Raw genomic sequence first — 19726 nt, 5'->3', positions numbered from 1 at the left:
GCATAATCTGGTGCGCCGCATGTATGCTATGTTATTGAGCTCCACGCCAACTCAGCTAATTAATCTAAATTAAATTTGTATTGAATTACTGAGTTTNTTTATAATTATTTTTATTTGTTTATTTCTTTATTTATTTTTAATTTATAATTTTGATGTCACATTTTTATTTGTTTCTTCAACTAAAAAATATTTCATTCCTAAGTTTTTAAAAGTATTTAATAGTTTCACATTAAACATATATATAAAAAATATATCATTATATTTGAAAAATTAACTATTAAAATAATTAATGTATATTACATTAAATAAAATAAAAAAATATTATTGAGCAACAATGCCATATCCTATCCATATGAAATTTGAAAACACACACTACTTTCGACACGAGTCTGCAATCCATCCTACTGCTTCCACATCGACAAGCTTTGTGCTCTGGTTGAAAAAATCGGTCTAGTCACGATTGATCAAGTCAATGAGCTCACGGTTGAGAGCGGAGACATGAGCTTGGAGCTGATATCAAAGAGTGTCAAATGACACGAATGTCCGAAGCTCAAATATGTAAGACTCGCGCTCTGGTGGTCCTAGTTCAAGAAGAAGGTTTTAGAAAACGGGGTAGAGAGATTTTGAAAGAGAGTTTTTGAAAGCAAGATTTGAGAAATTGAAAATGGTGTTATACGGGAACGTAAACAAAAAACAACAAAAACGGCTTACTGCATATAACTATCGCGTAGAAAAAAGTTGACAACTAGTCATATCCCCTATAGTACATTTTGGAGCATTTTGACAACTAGTCATATCACCTATAGTACCCCTATACATTTTGGAGCATTTTAGTACAGGTGTAGACAGTGATTTTGGTGAACGATCATACACCCTTATACTGACCCAATATAGAATGGTAAAGACATATCTGGAATCAAAATTCGAGAAGAGAAATAGGTCTGGAGTTAACCCGAGTTCTCCATTTTCATTGTTCAAAATTCTAAGATCCAATATCCAAACAAGAGTTTTGAACCATTGACCTGTTTAGTCTAGATTATACATTTTAACTAGTTGCAAGATCCAATATTCGAATAAGAGTTTTAAATCATTGACCTGATTGTCGAGATTATATACTTTAACTAGTTTCACTACGTTCTTCTTGTGCTACACACTCTTATCCGACCTCCAATCATCGAGAAATGTGAATATACAAGAGCATACAAAAAGCTAACTTGTAAGTTGAAATCTAAAATCTATTAAAACCTAAGCTAGCAATGATAATGTGACATAGCTGATGAATGAGAGGAAGTTGTTTGTTCTGCTCAAGATCTTTTTATCTCCATTTACAGTACAATTTGCTGTCAAAGGTTATTGTTCAACCCAGCAAAGAACGAGAGGTAAAATGTAAGAACATGGTGATTCTTTTCCTCTGCTGCTTCAAGTAAATAAAGTTCCAAATTTAGGATACATTTTTACTGATGGCACAAAACACAAGTTGTCGATGATCAAAACTAAGATCAGCAAAATTCCTATACCAATCATTCTGAACTAAATTTCAAAAAGAAAAAAGAAAGAAAGAAAGGAAAAAAAGTTACAAAATCTATACTTTCATACCAGAGAAAATGGCTTCCATGATAAATTTGATTCGAGTGAGCACTGGCATCTGGAGAAGCATGGAGGAAATCAGTGGAGAGACTCTAGGATTTGTACAAATACCACCCTACATGAAGTAACTAAGAGCCTTCTTTCTCCTAGAACCCCCTTCTCCGTAGAGCTCGTTCCATTGTAACAGCTCGGTCATGTTTACGGACTCGGACGAAACGCTTGCGCATACCTGATTTGGTAAATTTCTCAACATATAAGTCAAGCTAGAAAAGGGGTTGAAAAGTGAATTCAAATACTTTGAGATCTCCTGTTACCCGTTCATGAGCGTATTTGAAGTCGTCCATATTTAGAGGTCGAATATCCTCACTTCCACTCAGAGCTGGAGCAGGTCTGCCATCTGCGAGAGCTGCAGCATGCTCCTGTCAACACAGCCATAGCAAGTAACCAATATGATGAGCTTGTTCAAGAGAGGAATGTCAATGAGTAACTTCATAAAGCAGCCAGACAAATAGAAAACCGAGTCACCGTGTCGTCTAACATATCTATGTACAAGGAATCAAGCATGTGGCAAGAAGCATACTCATAATGAAAGAACTTGCCTTTTTTTCCTTTTCCAAGATCTCTTTAATTGGACGGTGTGCAGCAGCAACACAAAGATTCTGTTATGAAACATAAATAAATAAGTTTGTTGCAGGCCGCAAACCATCTACAAAATGTCGAAAACGGTAGAGTATTCACCTTAAGGTCACTCCCAGAATATCCATCTGTCATACTAGCAACTGAATCAAAATCGAAGTCCTGAGACAAATCTTCTTTCGCCAAAATAACTTTGAGTATCTTTGCTCTGTTGGGAGCATCTGGCAAATTCACCATCAACCTGCAGATGAAACAAACTGTGAGTCTTCTACAAATGAACGGTACTAGCACAACAAAATAATAAAATTATAAGAAGACCATGTGTTTTTCTCAGGACATGAACAGACTGTGGGCTCTGAATCCAATTAGAACTTTTTAGGTAACTGTTTACCTACGAGGAAGCCTTCGAATAACAGCTTCATCAAGGTCAAAAGGTCTGTTTGTGGCTGCAAGAACCAGCACCCTTTCTTTGTCTTTTGTTCGCAAACCATCCCAGTTCACCATAAATTCATTTTTCATCTTTCGCATCGCCTCATGTTCTCCTGGATTTTCTCTTCGACCCAACATGCTGTCAACCTAATTAACACCATCAATTAGAAAAGAAAAGTCATGGTGAACAGATACCCACAATATTAGGAATGATTGATAGCGGGATATGAGAGGCTTACTTCATCAACAAATACAACACTTGGGGCAATTTTACTGGCTAGAGAGAAAACAGCTTTCACATACTTCTCACCCTCACCAAACCACTGCAGAAAGACAGAATTTGTAAACCATAGAGTAATGGAGTAGATCACAACTGAATGCGGCAAAGTCGTGATCTATAATAATTGTTTTGCTGTTAACCTTTGACGTAATGCTTGACATGGAAATGTTGATAAAATTTGCACCAGCTTCAGTAGCCACAGCTTTTGCGAGCATCGTCTTACCTGTTCCAGGTGGACCAAATAACAGAATGCCCTTGCATGGCTACACATAAATAATAGCTAGTGAGCTTCTTTCACCAAAAAAGGTTGTTCAGTTTTATAACCAAGCTATATAGCAAGTGCTGGATAAAGATCTATTTTCTGAAGTACACAAAAAATGAACAGATGTTTAAGCCAACTAAAAAATATTGACATTGTAGCAACTTGACACTCAAGAAAAACTTCCACTAACTGATATCCGTCTCTTCCTTCCTTCCTTCCTTAGGAAGAATAAATGTAAGAGAAAGCTAACATATTGACCCCTATGGAAGAATAAATGTAGAGAATAATTATTGACCCCTATGGAAGAAAAAAATGTACTGAGAAAGCTAACATTTCCCTCCAGCCAGTTTTCTGGGTGGCATTAGAACCTACAATAATGTACAAGCTAAAGAAAATGATTCAATCTGTAGATCTGCTGAAGATGTCTATCATAGGTTTACATACTGCTCTTCTGCCTAAATGCAGTAGCTTTTAGAGAGCAATTTGCATTCTATCATTCAGGGTAAGACAAATTCTTAACCCTCCTCAACAGTTTTCTTTTCAAAGAGTAGGTTTTTTTTTTCTTACCAAAAAACGGTCCTTCGGTTAAATGCTGAGTAGGACAAAAAAATTTCAAGAGGTTTGTTTAGTTTAGATATTTGAGGAAATATACATTTTGTAGTTACTGATACACACTCTTGCTCCAAAGAGTTCTTAACTTCTCTATCTAGAATATCAGCTAGATATTAGGGAAAATATATGGGAAAGATCCTAAGAACTTCATCTAGAAGGGAGCTGGTGACAAAAAAAAGTTAGCACCTCATTGGCTAGCAGTGGGCCTCCCCTCCATTTCTCAATTGGTGGTGTAGGAACCAAAACACTTATTGTATTACAAGCAACAGAGAATGGCAACTTGCCAAACTTCCGAGAGGTTTGGCGCTGTCATCATTCTTCCTCTAAAAGTTTTGGGACGAAGTAGACACAGAACTCAAAGTTTAGAGACTAAATGTGTAATTTAACTAAAAATAAAATAAGAAAAACAAATTATCATGCATATGGCAAAGGAAAAAATAACATGAATGCAGATGAATCCATGGATTGATATCCATTAATTTTTCCAAACTAACAAGACATCCTAAGAAGCAGGATATATTTGTTACTTCTTTTATGTATTTAATACTTCTTATACCTTAGTCAACTGCCCCTTGCAGAAAAGCTCGGGCCTTTGTAAAGGAAGCATCACCAACTCCTTTAGAGTATCCTTCACATTTTCAAGAGCTCCAATATCATCAAATGTGACTCCAATATCACTGGGTGGGATAACGTCTGCTAAAAGCCTTTTCTCAAATTCATTCTCCGTAACAACATCCTAAGTTTACAAAAAGATACGGAATTTATTGATATAGTTACGTAATAGAGTTGTTGTCAAGACTTTATTTAAAAATAAAATGAAATGGGACAAACAAATTTAGATCAATAAAAGAGCCAACAGCAAGAATTTGTAACAGAAACCTTAAGTGACTTCTTCAAGGACTTAGTTTCATTCTGGATAGCCTGTAAGATGCCAATCCCGTATTGAATGCTGCAAGAGTTGCAAAACAGAGTTAAATCTGCAATTAGATGAACTGATACGACAGAAATAAAAATATTCAGTGGGGGGAAAGGCAGCAGTCGTAGACAACCTCTCACTAGACAAAAGAACTCTAGAATCAGGATCGGCTTCTAGATTCTGCATTAAATGATGGCTTAAGGCCCATCCAACTACCTTCTCCGCACCTGCAATAGATGAGAAAGTCGAACTCAGAAACGATGACAACAGCAATTTGTGTGGTTTCATAAAATTGAGTTACAACTCACTCTCATTTGTAAGTGTTTGATCCTTGATGCATAAGGTCTCTAGACCTTCACAATCCATTCCACTCCTACTCAAAACCTGCTTTTGAAAATGTTGACTATGAAATCTAAAAGCACTACATCACCGACGCTACAAGAAATGCATTTAACCAAAATTTAATTAGTAAAAGAAAATGCTTACAACACGCAATTGATTAAGGTTTCCTTTCATTTTGAGAGTTTCGGCATCTCGTTCTAGCTGGTGCTTCCATGATACAAGAAGGCCCTCATCCTGCCATTATAAAAGATCAGTGTAAAAATTATCTCCAAAAAGTGATATGAAAAATCATAGCTATCCTTTCTCATAGACCTGCGGCATGTGGATAGTAACTTTATTGGGAAATAATTTTGTAAGAAGTTTTGTTGCTTTTGGAACTTCTTTCCCTCGGTCATGCAGTCTTCCAAAACTATCCTGTGAAAACCACAAACAAAGGAGCATCATGCATATGCCAAACAAATATTCCAGCATAAACATAGAGCACACGCACATATCTATATTAACATAAACAAAATAGTGACAGCTATGAGTACCATAGTCAACATTTTCATTATCCCATCCCAAACACTTTTAACAAGATTGCTATTAACTCTAAAACTTATTTTACTCACTATGGATAATTCATTTACCAATATGGGACAGGGATTTTAATTATCCTGTCCTGAGCACCCTTGAATCATACATTTCCACAAACATGGGAGACAATCAAATGTCGTGCATTCAAAAGTCAACACAAGAAATAACAGATAAATCTCCCATTTTAAAATAAAAATGACAATGAAGTAAAACCAGAAAACAAGGATGATGTGAGATTAAATAATTATCAAAATATTTCTAGAAGCCGCCTTTTCTCCATCAATTGCACAAGTAATCAACACCCTTGAAAACATTTAACAGAATGCATCAAAGTCGTGAAAAATAGAGAACAGAGATGGTACTGATATTTTTTCTCAAATAGCCTATAACTGATCATTACCGGAAATGCCAAGTCAAGAAGGGCAGTTTGATTGCTGCCAAATTTTGTGAAAAGTAGGCCACCAGGATGCGACTGCAATGTAAATAAGAAAAATTATGCAGCAAGGACATGATAATATTAACGGAAATGTGGTTTGAAATTACAACTAAATAATTAAACTAAGAGGAAATATTTTAACATTTCTTTATAAATGAAATTAAGTTTAAATCAACAATTTTCAAAATTTTTCAAATATAGTGAATGGACCAAAATCTCCCCATTTTGTCAATTTTAATGATTCTAACCAGAGTGTTGTTCAAAATAAATTTTATTTCCAACGGGTCAAGTTCTATTCTGAAAATCTTCACATACAATATCAAATATAAATGCCTGATGTCAGTTTTATATTATGAACACCATTTTTTGGATAAAATATTTAAAATTGGATAAATCATCACAGGAAAATTGACAAACATCTCAACAAACAAATTGGAATAAAATTAAAGGTAAATCTAAGCTCAAACTCCAGGAAAGTAACATTAGATAGGAATTACCTTCTCCTTGCGGTTGTCAGTATGAGTATGAGAGCCAATTACAATAACATTGTCAGGAAGCTTTTCAAGTCTACTTTTAAAAGTAGAATATGAATCTATATTACCAACAAGAGACTTCTCCGCATCTTTCATGAACAAAATGAAAGGAGAATTTCTGCTTTCACTAAACACCGCCTGATTAGACAAGTTAGAAAGGCTGATAAGATTAACCAATGATTGTGAGCAAAAGAAATCTATTCTTCTAAAAAAGAAACTAGAAGACTAAACAACAACAAAAATCTACCTCAAATAAAATATCAATAAGTATCTTGTCCAATTCTTCCACGCCAGAGTTCTCCAAACGAAGATCGGTAGCTAAGGAGATAAGAAAGAAAATGTTACTCATTCTCACAGCCAAGAGGAAAATTTGTGACTTAGTACCTTGTTTAAAGTAATTTCATCAATATTGTTAAAAATAACAACTTATAAGATCAAACTTGTAGGATAGATATTCAAGAAAAGCAACTTACTTCTAACTAAGAATGAGGGCTAGCACAGTTGTTTTATAAAAAAAGAAAATATAAACCAGCTTTCATTGAGATAAATAAAGCACAAAAGAATGGCATAAATCAAGAACCAATCCCAAGCAACATGGAGATCACCAAAAACCTATGTTCACGTACAAGAAGGATCTCCAATTTCTTTCCAACCAAATATACTAAAGATTAGTTCAGGTATTAGTTTTCCATACTTAACAGCCTTTAACCCAAAACAAAGTGTCCAAGACAGCTGCCTCCATCAGCAGGGTTAGTTAACAATCAAATACTCAACTAGAGACCATGGAAATGTTAAATATCGACCTCAATTGAAACAACACCTTGGAAGTAAGAGCGAAGACATAGCACGTGGTTTTCTCTTTAGAGGCACACTTATTCATGATACATCAACTAAAGGCCAAGGACAAAAGAAGAGGTGCTCCGGGGAAAAAAACCTAGTCAATTAAACAAAAATTTACAAGTAACACACTAGAACGATCAAGAGACAATGCATGACAACCCTTAAGCTAACGAATACGATTGACTCTACGGATATTAGAGAGAAAGGGAGCTGACTAATTGATTTTTCTATTAAAAAAAGATCGTGGAATTGAAGTTCAAAGAAAAACTTATATGTCAGGCAAAAGGAATATAAAAGGGAAATTTGAAATTTGAAACTAGAGAATATTATTTTGAAACCAGGGATCCTCCAAAAACCAAACTTCACAACCATCTACCCCACACAATATTAACGAAGGACAGAGAGCTTCATAGATTATACAAGACTAAATGTTGGCAAGGGTCAGCATCATTAATTTAACACATGATTTTTATGTCATTCACTAATCATTTCAACAGGCACATTTGGGAAATTACAAGAAAAATACATGATCTTTATGCAACCATGATAAAAAAAAATTATACCATAACAGAAATATCCATAGCCTCCTTCACAATATCCACCAAGATCAACTCCATCAGGTATAAGTTTATCAAACTTAACACCAATTTTTGACGAAGTATTGTTGTCAAAAGTTAATACAACCTTTCCACGAGTTCCATTGGGTGGGCCCCTGGAAGTAAGAAAAAAGTCATTATTTACACAAAACCAGTTAACGAGTTCTTATTATGCCAAAGATAAGAAGAGAAAAGTACAACCCAAGAGTAAGCAGAAAGAAGATTTCTGTTATGTGTCTTGAACGCAATAATAAGCATAAAATAAACATACATACATGCATACAAGCAAAAGTAAAAAGGTGCCCTCGTAACACTCATTAAAAATTAATAAGTTTTGATCACATGAAAAAAAAAATTACATATGTTTTAAGTTCATATTAATAAGTTTTGTAGCTATCTTTTGTTTTACAAAGCTCTTTATAACACTCAAAGAAAATCATAATGAAAACTCTTGCCCACGTCTCTACCCAACCCAAGAGCCCTTTAACCCTCTATAAATTCTACTGTTTCAATCCAGCCAACTGTTATCAAATAGCCAAAGAAGCACTCATCAAACATCACAAAATGATCTCTATTAAAAGCTAGATTCACTCCAAATTAGAATCGCTAACTGATTATGGTAAATGATCTGCACATAAACCAAGGGCACAAAGCCATAGAGGAAGACCTCTGGACGAGATTGATAAAGCTGGTCCTACTATGCACATTCAACCAAGCAAAAAAAATGAAGCTTCTTAGTGGCTTTAACACTCATAATCGAAGTAAAAAGAAGGGAAAAAAGGATGACAGGCACTCTGCTAGGACAAAAACAGTCTACATGAGAACACCCGAAGAATCAAGAGTCCAAACATAAGTGTCCTTAAACCCAAGGCAAAAATGATATCCACAAAGAAGAGAGCCAAAAAAGATACATCAGAAGTTCCACAAACAACTGTCTCATAAAATCAAAGTTGTATGAAGGGAAATCTAAAGCACAAGCATGACTCATCATCAATAGATAATTTCAAAACCTTGGAAAAATGATGGAGATCAATGAGATTGCATTCACAGAATTCTTAAGGTGATGGTGAATTAATTCACCATAACATTGTGCCACAAAACATACAGAATAACCATTCAACCAGAAGAGCCCAATCTTTAAGCCATAGATAGGAAATTAGCACATAAGTGGGTATATTACGTAAAGCAAACAACTAAAAACATTGTGCATACACATACAAGTTAGTCAATAATTAAACAAAAAGGGGCATACAGCTGTACACAGCATTTGCTAACATTGAAGAAGTTATACGATGGAATACATAAGTNAAAAAAAAAAAAAAAAAAAAAAAAAAAAAAAAAAAAAAAAAAGAAGCAGAGTACGTAAGCATTATACCTTGAGGGAGACGTTGTTGGATATATCCCACCAGAAGCTGAACCAATAAATCTTACTCTATCACCTGAAATTTTCGTACTTGAGTAAATTTCTGGTCACTAAATCAAGAAATTCTACAACATGCTAAAAACAAAAGAACAAGAAACTAGGCATAGATGCATAAAGAATTTTAATCCTATACCAATTTTTAAAAAATTGTTCTTTGCTGTCCCAGAGGATGATGGTATTGAGTCCATCTCCATCTTAGGTTGAGAATCAGGGGCAAACAAGGTAGCATTTGAAGAGCTCGGTGTATCTTCATCACCAGCCATTTGATCTGTGTTCTTGGTAATCTCAGTAGATACAATACTCTGTTTAGAACAATTACAAGATTTTGCTGCATTAATTCCATCCTTCGGCAGCTCTGCTTCCTTTGATGATAAACCCTGCAACACATTGGAGCATCATGGAAAATATAAAGAATAAATGAAGGGTGATATCTGCATCATGGAACAGGGATACAAGCATAATGTCGAATATTAAGTAGAAAAAAAGCCATCAAATAGTGAAATGAACATTCACAAAAAGCATGACAGACAATATGAAATGAATTTTTTTAAAAAAAAAAAGTAATCTAAATCTTACACCCAAAAATGAGTGGCTATCAAAAATGAGTAGCTTGGCCCCATAGTAGTTGGCAAGTGCCTTTGCTAGCATCTCTTGATATATCTCTGAACCTGCAGCAACATTTCCCAAGGGAATTCAAGTATTATTAGGAATATAGACAACGGATTCTCAAACCTTTACTACCAAGAGGCAGAGGGAGAGAAACTAACCAGCAGGACCAGAAAGTAGAATTCGTGGATTCACCGTATTTAATTCTGATGTATACTTTGAATGTTCTTTATGCTTCAAGTGTATGAAAGAAGCGGAAATAAGCACATTCTTCGTATTCTCACTGCAAAAAGCAAACAAAGTTAGTAAAATTTCATACGTGCATATGAAAATGTTAGAAAGTCTTATTTGGATTGGTTTAAGTTAGTCAGTGTTCATCAATATCTTAGACTAGTTCAATACTGAAAATGGGTTTGTTTAGTTCAATATTGAAAATGGGTAGTTTAGTTGCAAATAAAAGTTCAATATTGTATTTCATGTTTTTTTAGAGTTAAAGTACATCATCCTCCCTTACAAGCTCAATTTGGTGCCTCCTGAATTACTTATTTCTCAGATCAACAGAACCTCGGAAAATCCACAATCCAACTTTTATCAACTCAATGGTCTCTTCTCATGTGCCATTTACACAAGACATCTCTTCATACTAAAAAGTCGGCCCATCAACTTTCTCAATCGATGTTTATTCTTTAGAACTGTAGCCTAATGCGCAAGCTTAAATACAACAAGGAAATTTGTAAGAGTTATAAGGTAATAGTGCAAAGTAGGTGGTTTGAGGTGTTTTCAACCCAAAAATGTTAGTCCTAACTCCTAAATATAGTGTCTGTCCCTTTCAGTAGTTATCCTAAGGACAAGCAACAACAACAAAATTCCAGAGTTTACATATCACTAGTATGTCCCCCTTGATACAAGATGCTTCATTTTGATGAAGGATACCCAACAATGAAGCACGTCACACTATTTTGACCAGAACAATGGCATACACATACCAATGGTGAAACTCAGGCATGTGTCTATGAAGTCTCAAAAGGAAAAAAAAAATGGATGCGTCCAAACATGTGATAAACATTCTAGACATCTTTTATAAAAGAAAGAAAGCTTAAAGCTGACATAGAAATGGTAACTTAATAACACATCAATTAAAACCACATATGAAGTACAAAACATGTAATAATGGAATGTGTACCTCAAATAATATGGAAAGTTCTCAAATGAAACCTCTAAGTCCCTTCCATCAACAATCCCCGCATGAACGTCTTCTTTAAATGCTGCACACCGCAAAGACATTCCTGAGGTTGATGCTGGCTGCAACTCCCCAATCCACTGGTTTCTTTCTTCCATTACCTGTTTACAGATACTTTTGCTCAATTTCAGTTTACAACTAGTTGACTGAGCTAACATCCTGAACAAAGGCCCTATCAAATCATTCACCCCAGAGAGTTTTACATTGCCTGCCTCTATGACAGCGTCTGGATTGGAGCCGGGAACAAGATTCCTGTTAGTTGTGCTTGAGTCTACAGCTTTATCATTTCGTACTTCTGGATTTGAGTTGGCTTCAAGAGCATCAATGTCAAGTTCCATTGCATCATGAACAACAGAATTAGAAGGTAGTTCAGCACCTTGGTGTGTTTTACTGCTGGTCTGTGAAGGAGGCTTCCAACGTGATATATCCTCTCTGAGGCTTGAAAGAGAAGCCAAAATCGAGGCCCCAGCCACAGCAGAAGGATCGCCAGTCCTCTTTCCGAGCTGCAAGAATTTTCCAACACCACTCTGAACCTCTAAACCCTTAACTGAAACATCATTCATAAGTTGCTGAAATATCTATATTGGTGGAAATCAAGAAAAATGTCACATTCATTGAAAGGCAATGAGCAAAAATTTGTTAGATGGAGAATAATATTCGATAAACAATATATAAAACAAAACAACAAAAAATGAAATGATCTGATAATTGAAGGATACATAAGCATGGTTCCCCAAAGCACCGAAGACCACCTCGTCACCAGAATTAAGCACACAGCTGGTGTTCCTCTTGACTGCCAACCCATTAACCATCACTGATCCCTTGCCTCCCGTACTTTCAAGCACAGCTACAGTACTACCCTCACGCTGTTCACCCCCAGAGTAAAAGTACAACCAATTATTCATAGTTTATTAACAGGTACCAAAAAAATGGCAGTATGAAAATGTCTAGGCACTTGAGAACGCTCTATTTTAATTAATTAAAATAAGTGTTCTACAGTAAGTACGCTTGACATCAACTTCTTCTTTCTATACTTAATGAACTAAAGAGACTTTTAAATAGGAGCACTTCGAAGTTACCTGAGTGTGCTTGATCTTGCAAAGTGTCCCACTAATTGTGTGATCCTTCAAAGGAAAATTGCAACCTCTACTAGAACCAATGGTAAAATGTGACGAGAAAATATCAACATTGGAGTTCTGCATTTAAAACATTGCTCAAAATCCCATAGATGGAGTCCACAGAATACTATAAATCATAAATTTAGCAAGAAATGAAGCTGTATATCGGTGGGAATTTAATTCGACTTGGATCTATGATTCGGGACTCCAAAACTGATAAACAAGAACCAAATGATACATTTCGACTTCTTGAATGAGCATTGAATTACCTGACCGAACTCTGAGAGAAGCCTACACCAAGGAGTCGTCGTCTCAAAATTTGTATTCTGCTTCGAAGCATAGTGACTCCAAGATGAAAAAGAAGTCCTAGGCCTATCCCCTACCAGTGAAGTTCCTTCAACATATGAAACAAACCAAATCAAACCCAAACGTCCAAAGCCACACTTCACACAACATTCTTATCTTCAATCAATCAAGACTAAAAATTACAACCCATTAAACCTTGGGAGTACGAACCACCTACCCTCTGCGATAGGAGTGGTAACAGCGACAGCCGCTGGTGCAGCATCCTCCTTCAAAGAGCTCACACCTTCTCCAGCATCAACTCCGACGATCGGACCACCGCCAGGTCCATGGTCTCCAGGATCCACAGTCGGCGGGGTACACAATTCCTTAGAATTCTCCACCGCTGGCATCGATTTCTCTGAACCACACCCATTTTCCACCTGAAACCCAAAATCTCTAAACAAATCAAGAACCAAAACTCTAATAATCGCTCCAATAAAAACTCAATACTACCCAAAACAACAAAGACTCATAGATTCTACTCATCAGACATCAACCTTTTGACGCTTCGGCGACGATGGCTTCTCCTCCGACGACGAAGATCTCTTGCTATTGCTACCAGAGAGAGATCCACTTCTTCTCGTTGAAACCATGACTCTCTTCTGGGTTCCCCTTTTTCTTTCCCCTTTCTTTCCCCTTCGATTTCCTATCTGTTTATGGACGCGACCAAATTTAATTGAAATGTCAAATTTTTTATAATATTTTAAAATTAAATTAAATTAATAAATAAATAAATTTCGGCGTTAAAAATTAAAAATATTGCATGGAGAGATTCATTCAATACCCCGTTATCACAACTTCAACCATTTCGTTACGGCGTATTATTCATTTCACCGCGCATTTTAGCCACTGTTCTTTAATGAGCACCAATTTAATATGCGCATTTTAGCCACAGTTATTGTGATGAGAGTTTGTTAGCGTAGTTTAGAGTAATTTCCGTTTTGCTAACGTACGCCTTACACGTACGAAACGTCCCCGTATTGTTACGCAGCCTTTGTATGGTAAGGAGTTTCATGAAAATACAAATTTCATAAACTTTCCATTTTTAAATATATTCTCCACTTTTTATTTCAATTATTTTTAATTTTCCACACGTGTGAATAGTAATTTAATTATTATTATTATTATTATTATTATTATTATTAAGAATAAACACACAAAAGAAAAGTACACAAAAATAATTATTTATTTTCTTTTTGTTGATAATACTATATTTATTGAAATTAAATATTGCATTTAGATAAATTTTTTTAAGGGTATTAATAAACTTTTTTTTATTTAATTATATTTTTTAAAGTGCATGGATATTTTTTTTTAAAAATATAAAATTTAGAGGTGTTTTTATTAATTTTGCCCTCTCTTACATTAATACAGTTTCTGAGAAAAATATTTTGATAAGTCCAGATAAAAAGAACCGGTAAATAGGCAAGACTTTGGGCATAATGAGTCACGATCAACTATCGGCTCAAGTGGTAGAACTTGTCTAAGGATGTACTTATTTGGTTTGAACAGTGATTTTGACACAATTTTAAAAAATATATATAGTTAAATTTATAAAAATAGTTAATATTTTATTTCAAAAATACCAGCGAACAATTTTCAAAAAAAAAATTAATTAACACTCTTATTAATAATAATAATAATAATAATAATAATAAAACTTAAAAGATAGGGTTAAACTTTTTTTTTTACTTAAAAACTATATTTAATTTTTTTAAAAAAATACCCAAACTTTTAAAAATAATATTAAATAATTTCAAGATAATTTTTGCAGATAGTTTTTTTTTATATAAAAATAAAATATGTTAATACTATTTTTAAAATTTTAGAGAGGTTTTCACTGTAGTATTTTTTAATTAACACTCTTAATAATAATTAAAAAAAAAACTTAAAAAAATATTTTTAACTTAAAAACTATATTTAATGTTTTTAAAAAAAATATCCAAATTTTTAAAAGTAATATTAAATAATTCCAAGATAATTTATGCCATAGTTTTTTTTTATATAAAAATAAAATATGTTAATACTATTTTTAAAATTTTAGAGGTGTTTTAGTATTTTTATTTATTTTTTAACTTATTAATTAAAAAATTTAAAAATTAATAATATTTTAAAAATAAAATAGATATTATTAAAAAAGAATTAAAATTTAAAATTTGTTTTTAGAAAAAATATAACGTGCCAAATCATTTCTATGGCGCGCTCGCCGATGTCACAAATTTGGGCTTCTTCTCAAATGCGGTTAATGTCCAACCACGCGCAGCCTTACCTGAGAACGACGAGAGATTTCACTGGTGCGCGGTTGTTGTTCAAGGACCGGTGAAGGAGAAGCGCGGAGGAGGAGGAGGAGGAGGAGGAAGAAGAAGAAGAAGAAGAGCCAGTAAGTCATGCCGAAGAGAACGACGCATACATACTCCAGCGAAGACGCCGCACCAGATGGACCAGATTCTGATCTCTTCGTTTACTATTGCAAGCACTGTGGATCGCACGTCTTAATCACTGGTACTCTTTCTCCCGGACTTCTGCTTCTGTTTCTTGTGCATTTAAAGCTTGTCGAGAATCAAATACGAAAAGATCAATTACTTGAATGTGTAGTTAACAGCTTGAGATGATTTAGAAGGTTTTCTAATATCTGGACTGCGTGCAACTCGATGAAAATGTTTGTTCTATTTGAAAGACGGAAATAATCTAGTGTAGTTTTTGTCAAAATTAAGCTGGAATGAGGAAATTCGGCTGCACTCTGTGCTGTATTCATGCTGACTTGGTTTCTTCTTTGTGAATTAGAATTTATGAACTAATGACCAGGATTACTTTATTTTTCTCTCCTAGCTATCAATCCAAGAAATAAGCATTTTGCGTGGGATTTAACCGTACTAATCCTACATGCTATAAGATACTCAGTTGCAGAAAATGCCAAAAAGGAAGACGGACAAGGCTTTTGCGTTGGACAAGAAGAAGCATCTTGCAAGGTTAAATATCAATGAGGCGGGAAAAGTTCTATTAAAAAGGTAACTTTAATCTTTCTACGTGTGTATCAATCTTTGTGATGCGAATTAATTTGCATTAGAAATGGTCAGAAATTCAAGTTACATTCAAGATCTCACCCTCACCTGATTGTATGTCTGTTTTTTTAGATGGTCTAAAACTGATATTTTTGAGGGGATGTAACCAATTTGAAGTTCATGACTATATTAACAAATTTAGGTTCAACATAAGGTCAGATTTGTTCTCCGACATTGCTCATTAAAAACTATATGTGTAACTAGGCCCGATGAAAATACTCATTCTATCTGAATGATGGATGTAAAATTGCAATCTCTTTCTGTTTAATTGGTTAAGCAAATCATGAGTCAGGAAATCTAGGTGTACTCTGTAGCATCTGCATGTGGAAAGATGATCTGGCCAAGTTTCCTATGCCGTCTTCTCGAAGTACGGCACCGGAAACAAAAAGAATAAACATGAGATTCATAATTTGAAAAGAGGAGAGTTTGAGGCATGCATCTTTTTACATGCTAGTCATCTGTAAGAGCTATGAGTCAGAACAATATCCACCAAGTCTTCCTGAAATATAAAATGACAACCACATTCGGCAGTGGCCTTTACCTATCTAGGGGCAATTGCTGATCTCAGTCAAAATAGAGTCTAAATGATGGGAAAATATGGATACTTGTTGAACTAAGTAATATGTAGCTTATAATTATTTTTCAGGGGTGAAGGGAAACTTGAAAGGCAATACCGTATGAACTGTATAGGTTGTGGACTCTTCGTGTGTTATCGCTCCGAGGAAGAATTGGAATTTGCTTCTTTCATTTATGTTGTTGATGGTGCACTTAGTACAGTTGCTGCTGAAACCAATCCACAGGTATTATACCGGTCTACTATAATAAGGGCTTCCACTATCCATTATGCATTGCTCATATTGCTGGTTTTTTACCGTAATCATCTTCATATTAACAATGGAAGAGACTTTCAATCCATTATTGTTTTCATTTTAACAATGGAAGTTTTATTTTTCACAATAAATCTTTACAATTCTGAGTTCCTTTCTTGAAAAATGTCTCAAATGTGAAGAAATAACGAATCTGTTGCTGTTATGCTTCGCAATGGGGAAAAAAAATTACAGAATAACAATGATCATGAGTTGACTGGTCAACACTCATCGAATTATGTATAATCTTTCTTTAGTGCCAGATAGAAAATATTTTGAATATTTTATTACCATTTTAAGAATCGATTATGTGCAGTTTATTGGTATCTTGAGCTTTAGTTGACTCCTGATGGACATAGCATATAGTACGACTTCTTAAAAAATGGGTTGCAATATCTTATTATTTTGATAGAATACAGCGTTCTATTATATTATTGTAAAAATCACTGAAATGAAAATGATGAAAGGTCTTATGAGTTCTTACCTTATTATTTCTTGATGCACATACAACAATAATATTACTGTATGATACTTTCTATACAAAGATGTTCCAATATTTATTGTGATTTGTAAACAACCACATCAATTCTCACTCAATAAACATCTATATTAGGATGCTCCCGTGCCACCCTGTATATCTCAACTTGAAGGAGGACTGGTCCAAGTGGCTATAGAAGTTGAAGATCGAGCACAACGCTCAGCAATTACAAGTATGAAAGATATAATTGCTGTGATATATCTTTATGCATGTAGTCTTTATTTGTAAGCTTGAATTCAACTATAATTTTGTTATAGACAGAATGTAAAGGTTCTACATCATTGCATGTAGTCTCTTTATCTGACATCTTAGCATGCGTTTGTGATTCAAATAATTGTAATTAGATAAATCCTTTGATGATTTATATTTGTTATTGTGTAACAAGAAGAAAATGAGAGGTCAAATTCTGGTACGTAAGATAAGAGTAAGACTCCAAGAGTTTTATTTCAAACTATGACTATATAACAGTATCGATGAAGGACTGGAACAATTTTTGTTATTGAAACCTGCTCATTGGCATACTTTTACTAGTTGTTATTTCACTGGGGAGGTCCGTATATGAAGCCTTGTTCATAATATTAAACATTGTGACAAATATCCTGCAGTCTAGTCCATTTATGAAGAACAATCTCATGAAGAACCAAATCCTAATTATCTGGGGGATTAATGTGTAAGATAAACATTGTGACATGCCCTAAACTTAGCCATGTCAATAGAATCCTCAAATGTCGAACAAAGAATTGTGGGCCTCGAAGGTGTAGTCAAAAGGGACTAAAGTGTCAAACAAAGGGTGTACTTTGTTCGAGGGCTGCAGAGAAAGGAGTCGAGCCTCGATTAAGGAGAGGCTATTCGAGAGCTTCATAAGCCTTAAGGGAGGCTTATAGTGTACTTTGTTCGAGGAGAGGATTGTTGAGGATTATTGGGAGTGAATCCCACATTGATTAATTTAGGGAATGATCATGGGTTTATAAGTGAGAAATACTATCTCCATTGGTGTGAGGCCTTTTGGGGAAGCCCAAAGGAAAGCCATGAGAGGTTATGCTCAAAGTGGACAATATCATACTATTGTGGAGAGTCGTGTTCTCTAGGATCAGTCATTTTATACTGTGAGTAACTGATATACATTTTTATCTTGAATGTAATACATGCATTTTATATTATTTTTCTTGATTATAAACTTCTCTCTCTCACACACAAAAAAAAAATGATATATTTTCCTTCTACAGGAGTAAATGCTGATGATGTACGTGTTGCTGTTGCTGCACCTGCAGCGCGTGGAGAAGCCAACAATGAGCTTTTGGAGTTCATGGGAAAAGTATGTTCTGATTATATGTTTTTGGCTTTGGATCTTCAATATCTGCTTGATTTTGCATCCTGTTTGAGATTCTGCATGAACTTGAGCCACTTTTTTTTTTCCTTAAAAATTATGTTCGGTTAGGAATCACGACTCTTCACAATGGTATGATATTGTCTACTTTGAGTTTGGTCTTCCCAAAAGGCCTCATATCAATGGAGATGTATTCTTTACTTATAAACCATGCTCTTCCACTAAATTAACCAATATGGGACTCACTCTCAGTAATCCTGTTCTTCTAAGCAGGTATTGGGACTGAGGCTTAGCCAAATGACTCTTCAACGAGGATGGAACAACAAATCGAAGCTTCTTGTGGTATTAGTTGGTAGCCTGTATACTGTTTGGTAGCCTGTATTTTCTTTATTTTTAGGTATTAGTTGGTAGCCTGTATACTGTTTAAATGTGACTGCACTTATGATACTAGGTATTAGTTGGTAGCTTATATCCTGTTTAAATGGCACTTTCGATCCCAATTCTATTTCTTGAACGAGTGGTACTTTTATCTCAGGTTGAGGATTTGTCGGCCAGGCAGGTGTATGAAAAACTTCTGGAGGCAGTGCAGCCTTGACCTCGACTCTGCCTAAGAACTGTTGTCTTATTGTAGTGATAACAATGTTAGTTTTTGTATTATTTAAAAAAACTGTTGTCGGAGATTTCATGCCTGATATTGGTTTTCGTTTGGATGAATTATATATATATATATATATAATCTTTGCTATATGCAAAAGTGATAATTTCAATTTGTATTTGTTTTTACAAAATCTCTAATTCTTGGTAATTATCTATATTAATAATATTAATTGATGTACTTGGTATTATTATTTTTGTCACATTTATACTTTTTTTTAATAATATATTTCTAATACGTTCTCTCTAAATCATGCTAGATTTGATTATTTGTATCTATTATTTATTCTTTTCGCATTCAAATTTATAAATACCTTACAAAATAATAATGTTAAAATGATAAGCTTGTTGATTTCAGACTTTACAAATATATTTAATTTGGTTCCTATAAGTTCCATTTTAGTTTCATTTTAGTTTCTACTAATGAGTACTATGGTTTGTTAAAACCCTATTCACCTATTTTCTCTCCCAACAAGTCCTTGATAGATTTCGAGTCGGGAAT

General features: G+C 34.5%; 2 protein-coding genes across 13 annotated transcripts; one reads left to right on the top strand and one right to left on the bottom strand.

Moving 5' to 3' along the window:
* Positions 1 to 1277: 1277 nt before the first annotated feature.
* LOC111802436 lies at positions 1278 to 13449 on the bottom strand. Of its 10 annotated transcripts, none has more exons than XM_023686798.1 (29): positions 13275 to 13448; positions 12956 to 13157; positions 12702 to 12826; positions 12394 to 12510; positions 12034 to 12180; positions 11691 to 11892; positions 11518 to 11624; positions 11258 to 11415; positions 10236 to 10357; positions 10045 to 10136; positions 9602 to 9845; positions 9421 to 9484; positions 8013 to 8161; positions 6857 to 6927; positions 6574 to 6747; positions 6041 to 6112; positions 5377 to 5478; positions 5209 to 5298; positions 5031 to 5106; positions 4856 to 4949; positions 4686 to 4755; positions 4363 to 4542; positions 3073 to 3195; positions 2892 to 2975; positions 2615 to 2799; positions 2326 to 2464; positions 2187 to 2246; positions 1902 to 2006; positions 1278 to 1816 (listed from the first exon to the last, which is right to left on the bottom strand). In XM_023686798.1, the coding sequence occupies exons 1-29, from the start codon at positions 13368 to 13370 to the stop codon at positions 1703 to 1705; spliced, it is 3564 nt and encodes a 1187-aa protein (XP_023542566.1). In that variant the 5' UTR covers positions 13371 to 13448; the 3' UTR covers positions 1278 to 1702. The 10 variants fall into 10 exon arrangements, with proteins under 10 accessions (XP_023542566.1, XP_023542567.1, XP_023542568.1 ...); XM_023686799.1 differs by having other exon boundaries at positions 11518 to 11609; XM_023686800.1 differs by having other exon boundaries at positions 11527 to 11609.
* Positions 13450 to 15020: 1571 nt separating this feature from the next.
* On the top strand, positions 15021 to 19274 carry LOC111802572 (UPF0235 protein At5g63440). Of its 3 annotated transcripts, none has more exons than XM_023686991.1 (7): positions 15021 to 15279; positions 15671 to 15785; positions 16486 to 16639; positions 17319 to 17415; positions 18470 to 18558; positions 18844 to 18912; positions 19106 to 19274. In XM_023686991.1, exons 1-7 carry the CDS (start codon positions 15165 to 15167, stop codon positions 19163 to 19165), a joined length of 699 nt encoding a protein of 232 aa, XP_023542759.1. In that variant the 5' UTR covers positions 15021 to 15164; the 3' UTR covers positions 19166 to 19274. The 3 variants fall into 3 exon arrangements, with proteins under 3 accessions (XP_023542759.1, XP_023542760.1, XP_023542761.1); XM_023686992.1 differs by having other exon boundaries at positions 18844 to 18922; positions 19106 to 19151; XM_023686993.1 differs by having other exon boundaries at positions 15203 to 15279; positions 15679 to 15785.
* Positions 19275 to 19726: the final 452 nt, after the last annotated feature.

Source organism: Cucurbita pepo, chromosome LG09 (genome assembly GCF_002806865.2).
Source record: "Cucurbita pepo subsp. pepo cultivar mu-cu-16 chromosome LG09, ASM280686v2, whole genome shotgun sequence".
Classification (NCBI taxonomy): domain Eukaryota; kingdom Viridiplantae; phylum Streptophyta; class Magnoliopsida; order Cucurbitales; family Cucurbitaceae; genus Cucurbita; species Cucurbita pepo.
This window is presented reverse-complemented; position numbering and strand designations above follow the sequence as displayed.